Below are 7583 nucleotides of genomic sequence, written 5' to 3' on the forward strand. Positions count from 1 at the left end.
CCTCTTCCTTCCTGCACTTGCTCTGTTCCGGGAGCAGATTCTCATTGATCACCGGAGAGAGAAAAAAGAATTCAAACTGTCTCAATGAAAAACAGACCAGAATTGACCCAGATACTTCCATTATTAAATTAATTCATCAGCACCAAACCACTTATCATTAATGCACCGGGAGGGTCTCCAAATTTATGAAATTGAAGGTGGCGGCATTTATTAAATTGTTGATTGACATCATGTAGTTCAGTTCTTCATTTAATTGGGGGTTGGGGGAAAGGGTGCAGGGGGATGTGTGAGCAGAGGAGCAGAGCGAAATCCAGAGAGGGAACGGAAAACACACCTGGACAGATGTGAAACTGGTCAATGCACCATTACAAGAACTCCATCTCTGACTCCCTCCTGACAGTAAGCAACCCTTTCACAGAGACTGTGGGTGGCTCTGAAAAGAGTCTTTGGTTTATTAGATGACATTTTGGCCGCTTTACTTTTTCTGGGAGCTCTGAGCGCTGGTTTTCTTGGGTAGCAGCACGGCCTGGATATTAGGCAGCACACCGCCCAGAGCGATAGCCTCCCTTCCCAGCAGCTTGTTGAGCTCCTCGTCGTTGCGGATGGCCAGTTGCAGGTGCCTGGGGATGATGCGGCTCTTCTTGTTGTCCCGGGCCGCGTTACCGGCCAGCTCGAGGATTTCAGTGGTCAGATACTCGAGCACAGCAGCCAGATAGACCGGGGCTCCGGCACCCACACGCTCAGCATAGTTGCCCTTTCTCAGGAGCCTGTGAACACGGCCCACCGGGAACTGCAGTCCAGCCCGGGAGGAGTGAGACTTGGCCTTGGCCCTGGCCCGAGCTTTCCCGCTGGTGTTTTCTTCTTCCTCTTTTCCCCCAAAATATACTTTATTCATAAAAATCTGTAAAGAAATACAGTACAAAACAGTTCAAAATAACACCAAGTTGACATCCCAAAAAGTGCAAAGGAAATCAGTTTTCTTTGATGCAGGAGTGAGTTTCTTCACAACCCTTCCATTTTACAGCAAACCCATATTCAGTGTATACAGCCTGAGGGGTTTCCCATGGGTCCAGCCCCTCAGTTCACTTTGGTGGGAGAACCTTACACAGTGTTTATACCTCATTGAGACTTTGCAGTGGCTGCCCCTCTTCCAGACACTTTTTTTAAATTTCCAAAGTATACTTTATTCATAAAAAACTATTAAAAAAATAGATTACCAAACAGTTCCAAAAAGCACAAAGTCGAAAAATACAAGGAGTGCAAATGAGATTAGTTTCTTTCAATACAGGAGTGAGTTGCCTCACAACCCTTCCATTTCATTTTACATGCTATGTACATTTTACAGCAAACCAAATATTTTCTAGATACAGTTGAGGGGTTTCCCATTTGTCCAGCCCCTCCGTTCACTTTGCTGGGGGGACCTTACACTGTGATCTTTCCACATTGAGCCTTTGCTGCGGCTGCCCCAATCTTTAGTGCGTCCCTCAGCACGTTGTCCTGGACCTTGGAATGTGCCAGTCCGCAACATTCGGTCCTGGACAACTCTTTGCGCTGGAAGACCAGCAAGTTTTGTGCAGACCAAAGGGCGTCTTTCACCAAATTGATAGTCTTCCAGCAGCAGTTGATGTTTATCTCGGTGTGCGTCCCTGGGAACAGCCCGTGGAGCACAGACCCCTGTGCTACAGAGCTGCTTGGGATGAACCTCGACAAAAACCATTGCATCTCTTTCCACACCTGCTTTGCAAAGACACATTCCAGGAGGAGGTGGGCAACCATCTCTTCCCCACCACAGCCACCTCGAGGGCATTGTGTGGAGGGGGTGAGACTTCGGGCATGCAGGAAGGATCTGACGGGGAGGGCTCTTCTCACCACCAGCCAAGCTACATCTTGGTGCTTGTTTGAAAGTTTTGGTGATGAGGTATTCTGCCAAATGACTTTGGCAGTCTGCTCAGGCCACAATCTCACAAATACTTTCACAAAGAATGCTGAAATCTGCTGACATTGGTCCCTCTGGGCTGGGATGTTAGTGGTGGAGGCTGCTGATTGGTCACTCTGTTACTGCATCTCATGATGTGGTTCATGTTTCCAATCCCAGAGCTGCTTAATTCACCAATCCGGAGATTCCACGCTGAATAACGGCGGAAAATAACGGCGCTAAATTGTCAGACTCCAACCGATTTTTTTAATTTGAAAAGCCCGCTAATATATCTGTAAAACAAGGAGCAGCTTCAATATAGAATATCGCATTAACAGGCAATTTCATTTTGCAGCAAAAAAATTTAAAATCTTTCTCCTCTTGTATTATTCTACACTTTGTCACAAGTTCCAGATACACTTTTACAATCCGGTATCTATTCGGGTTTATTCTCAGTCCTTTTTGAAACAGTCTGAAAGCGGAGGCAGAAAGTCTCATTCACAGCATTCTGCAAGCTGACACAATTCAGATCAATCTTTGTCAAGATACCGCATCACTGATTCTAGATTGAACCTATTTGTGGGAGACAAAAGCGGGGAGAAGATTTTTACTGTCAGGTGTTGAAATGTGAGACTGAGGGTTCCTACAACAGCGGGGTTTCCAGATAATGTACTTATTAATTATTGAGGCCGAGCTTGAACAAGGGAAACAAGTGACTGAGAACTGATCTGTCAGCTTTTATTAACGAGATACAGGAAAGGGGTCGAATATGAACGCGTCCGAGATCCAAGCGCACTTGGGGTCAGTGATCAGTAATTAATTTACACGGCATTAATAAGTAGAGACACAAAGATCTCAACAGTGAAAGTGAATCACCCAGAATCCATGGGGTTAAAACAGAGATCAGAAAGGCAATTAGAAAGTTCCAGACTCTTCATAAAAAAAACCAAATCGATACCATTGAGATGATGTAGCTTTTTCAGAGAGATTGTGGGTGGCTCTTAAAAGAGCCGTTGTGTTTGGGATGTTTTTCAGTCCATTGTGCAGTTTTACTTGGAGCTGGTGTACTTGGTCACCGCCTTTGTCACTTCCGACATGGCGTGCTTGGCCAGCTCCCCGGGCAGCAGCAGGCGCACGGCGGTCTGGATCTCCCGGGAGCTGATGGTGCTGCGCTTGTTGTAATGGGCCAGGCGGGAAGCCTCACCCGCGATGCGCTCTAAAATATCGTTCACAAACGAGTTCATGATGCTCATGGCCTTGGAGGAGATGCCGGTGTCGGGGTGAACCTGCTTCATCACTTTGTAGATGTAGATGGAGTAACTCTCCTTCCTCGACTTTCTCCGCTTCTTGCCGCCCTTTGCTGACGGTTTATTTAAGGCTTTCTTGGCGCCCTTCTTAGCAGCTGTTTTCTTCTCTTCAGGCATTTTCAGATTCAATTTCAGACACAGAAATAAACCAAACCCCTTCCGAGTGCGGATTAAATAGACAATCCCACAGCTCTTTGCAAATGAGGGATGGGGGAAAGTTAAGATTGTGATTGGGCGATTGGCAATGATGTCACAACGGTTTTATATTGTAATACTACAATTGGTCTCTTCAGCCATCCAATCAGATTTAACATCTACAAACCAATCACTAACTCTTTCACTCCATTCAGGAATTCCATTTCCCAAAGACTCTCTCCAGTCGCAGTTTCTATTGGAAAATCCACCGGGAAATGTGTCCTGGCTGCGAGGGTCCCTTATTCTCAGCAGTTTCTCACATTCCGGCCTCTCTAAGTTGAGCCACTTTTTTGGGTGCTCGGGAGGGAAAGAGTCGCCTTCAGATTGACACTTTGGTTGGCTCAAGAAGACTGAGGACACCAACACCTCACCTGCCTTATCGTCGGGGAGACTGTCAACACTGTTCTTCCCCACTGTATGATCCGGGACCGGTCATCCATTCAATCTGTTACGGGTCGTTTGTCTTTTCTGTCTGTTTGGCTTATGCATTACCATAATTAAACTGTTCATATATAAACTGTTACTTCTTAATATTATATTTAAACTGTTGCTTCTTAATAAACTATTATGAGCTCGACATTATGAGCTCGACCCGCTTCTTTGTGTATCTGTGAACACAGAACCTAAATCTTACAATTCCTTCCCAGGGAATATTTTATTCAAAAAGAGACTTTTTGCACACACTGGAAATCTGGATAATAACAGAAGATTCTGGAAACACTCAGCACTTCCCGCAGCATCTGTGGAGAGAGGAAGGTAGGAGCAACGTTTCAGGTTTATTGAAGGGTCGCAGAACTGGACCATTAACCCGAGCTTCACTTCTCCACAGTTGTTTCCGGACTGGCTGAGTGTTTTCAGTATTTTAGCTTTTATCTTTCTGTATTTCATCGCTTTCTATTTTAACTGTTTGCTGTGAAATTTTCAGCATTCTGCTCAGTTCTTTGTGTAGTTATGTATTCTTTATTTGAAGTAATGTAAATACTATCCTGAAAAAACAGACAGAAATACTGGTCAATGGTAAATACTGGTAAAATATAACAGGGCACATTTACAATCATCGGATCAACGAAGACAACCTTTATTACGAATCAATTATCTTTATTTTCAATATAAATATATGAAGCAATATCAGTGTAGCACTTACAGACAAAAATCTATTACCTCACATTACCTGCTTCTTTAACACTGACAGACCATGTCAATTTCTGCCCCTATGTTGCATTTCTCACTTTTAGCTAGAAAACGTCAGCAATTTGTGATATAGTGCAGTTTACAGATCAGACAGTCAGACACAACCTGCAATAATTGTTCAGCTTTTGTTGGACAGATGGGATTTAGAAATACTAAGAAACAAGACGAGCTGTTATTGCATTTAGTTAGCTCAAACATTAGTGATGACCCTGTGCCAAATAAGTGAGCCTGTTGTCCCGTACCTTAGAGTAAGAATCATTCTTTATCTGTGGCGATCTGTCAGTTTCCGTTACTGAAAGAGAATGTGGAATTCATGCTGCCGTCAGTCAGTCTCTAATTCTGTTTGTGAGCTTAGGATTCAGACACTGCCAATAAGTCTCTGTTGCAGTATGTAACTGTGTGATTCATTCTGTATCAGTCAGCCTCTGGTACTGTGTGTGAGAGTAGGATTGCTGTTGTACCTCTCTGCCACTGTAAACCTTTGAATCTGGGCTCATTTAACATCCGTCAGTCTCTGGTACTGCCTATGAGTGTGGGTTTTATTCAGTATGTGCCAGTTTCTGGTACTGCCTATGAGTGTGGGTTTTATTCAGAATCTGTCAGTTTCTGGTACTGCCGATGAGTGTGAGTTTTGTTCAGTGTCTGTCAGTCTCTGGTACTCTATGTGTGGGATGCATTCAGAAATCATTAATCTCTGGGATAGTTTGTATTTCAGAATTCATCCTACACACAATTACATAGAATTTACAACACAGAGACAAGCTATTCTGCCCAAGTGCTGCTGGTTCCACATGAGCCTCCTCCCACCTTACCTCCTCTAATTGTATCTGCAAATCCCTCAAATCTTTTCTGCCTCATATTTAATTTATCAATCATTTAATTTGATGTTAAATGTAACAATTCTCATCAACCCAAGTGCTGCATGTTCCAGATTCTAACCAGGTCCAAAGCAGGGTAAAGAAGTTTCTCCTGAATTAATTATTTGATTTATTCCTGACTATTTCATATTTACAGCTTTTGACTCCACCACAAATGGGAAATATCTCTACCTCTACCCTATCAAATCCTTTCATATAATTCAGTGCTTCTATTCGGTGATCATTCAGCTTCCTCTTTTCCAAACAAAAGAGACCAGACTTGTTCAGTATTTAGAACTTCTGCGAAACAAGTAGCTCAGTTTGCAGTAATGGAATAAATACTGTATCTCAGTCTGAAACTGTATGCGATTTTAGATAGTGATGTCTCGGATCATGTTTTTGGGATCCTTAGGGGGGAGGGGGAGCAGCCCCAAGTCGTGGTCCACATAGGCACCAACGACATAGGTAGGAAGAGAGATGGAGATTTAAGGCAGAAATTCAGGGAGCTAGGGTGGAAGCTTAGAGCGAGAACAAACAGAGTTGTTATCTCTGGGTTGTTGCCCGTGCCACGTGATAGCGAAGCGAGGAATAGGGAGAGAGAGGAGTTGAACAAGTGGCTGCAGGGATGGTGCAGGAGGGAGTGTTTTGGTTTCCTGGATAATTGGGGCTCTTTCTGGGGTAGGTGGGACCTCTACAAACAGGATGGTCTTCACCTGAACCAGAGGGGTACCAATATCCTGGGGGGGGGGGGAGATTTGCTAGTGCTCTTCGGGGGGGGGGTTAAACTAATTCAGCAGGGGAATGGGAACCTAAATTGTAGTTCCAGTGTACAGGATGTTGAGAGTAGTGAGGTCAGGGATAAGGTTACAAGGACGCAAGAGGGCACTGGCAAGCAAGAACCTGGTTTAAAGTGTGTCTACTTCAACGCCAGGAGCATCTGGAATAAGGTGGGTGAGCTTGCAGCATGGGTTGGTACCTGGGATCTCGATGGAGTGGCCATTTCGGAGACATGGGGAGAGCAGGGGCAGGAATGGATGTTGCAGGTTCCGGGATTTAGATGTTTCAGTAAGAACAGAGAAGATGGTAAAAGGGGGGGGGGTGGGTGGTGTGGCATTGTTAATCAAGCAGAGTATTACAGCGACAGAAAGGACGTTTGAGGACTCGTCTACTGAGGTAGTATGGGCCGAGGTTAGAAACAGGAGAGGTGAGGTCACCCTGTTGGGAGTCTTTTATAGACCTCCGAATAGTTCCAGAGATGTAGAGGAAAGGATAGCATAGATGATTCTCGACAGGGGCGAGAGTAACAGGGTAGTTGTTATGGGGGACTTTAACTTTCCAAATATTGACTGGAAATACTATAGTTCGAGTACTTTAGATGGGTCAGTTTTTGTCCAGTGTGTGCAGGAGGGTTTTCTGACACAGTATGTCGACAGGCCAACCAGGGGCGATGCCACATTGGATTTGGTACTAGGTAATGAACCCGCCCAGGTGTTAGATTTAGCTGTAGGTGAGCACTTTGGTGATAGTGATCACAATTCGGTTAGGTTTACCTTAGTGATGGGCAGGGACAGGTATATACCGCAGGGCAAGAATTATAGCTGGGGGAAAGGAAATTATGATGCGATTAGGCAAGATTTAGGATGCGTAGGATGGGGAAGGAAACTGCAGGGGATGGGAACAATCGAAATGTGGAGCTTATTCAAGGAGCAGCTACTGCGTGTCCTTGATAAGTATGTACCTGTCAGGCAGGGAGGAAGTTGTCGAGCGAGGGAGCCGTGGTTTACTAAAGAAGTTGAAGCGCTTGTCAAGAGGAAGAAGAAGGCTTATGTTAGGATGAGACGTGAAGGCTCAGTTAGGGTGCTTGAGAGTTACAAGCTAGCCAGGAAGGATCTAAAGGGAGAGCTAAGAAGAGCAAGGAGAGGACACGAGAAGTCATTGGCGGATAGGATCAGGGAAAACCCTAAGGCTTTCTATAGGTATATCAGGAATAAAAGAATGACTAGAGTTAGATTCGGGCCAATCAAGGATAGTAGTGGGAAGTTGTGTGTGGAATCAGAGGAGGTAGGGGAAGTGTTAAATGAATATTTTGCGTCAGTATTTACAGTAGAGAAAGAAAAT

General features: G+C 44.7%; 1 protein-coding gene across 1 annotated transcript; it reads right to left on the reverse strand.

The window, feature by feature from the left end:
- Nucleotides 1-475: 475 nt before the first annotated feature.
- Nucleotides 476-832, reverse strand: LOC137363028 (histone H2A.J-like; the record flags this gene model as incomplete). Its single annotated transcript, XM_068027150.1, has 1 exon — nt 476-832. A coding segment is annotated over one exon (357 nt), but the record flags the coding sequence as incomplete, so codon positions are not given.
- Nucleotides 833-7583: the final 6751 nt, after the last annotated feature.

Source organism: Heterodontus francisci, unplaced genomic scaffold (genome assembly GCF_036365525.1).
Source record: "Heterodontus francisci isolate sHetFra1 unplaced genomic scaffold, sHetFra1.hap1 HAP1_SCAFFOLD_51_2, whole genome shotgun sequence".
NCBI classification, from domain to species: Eukaryota; Metazoa; Chordata; class Chondrichthyes; order Heterodontiformes; family Heterodontidae; genus Heterodontus; species Heterodontus francisci.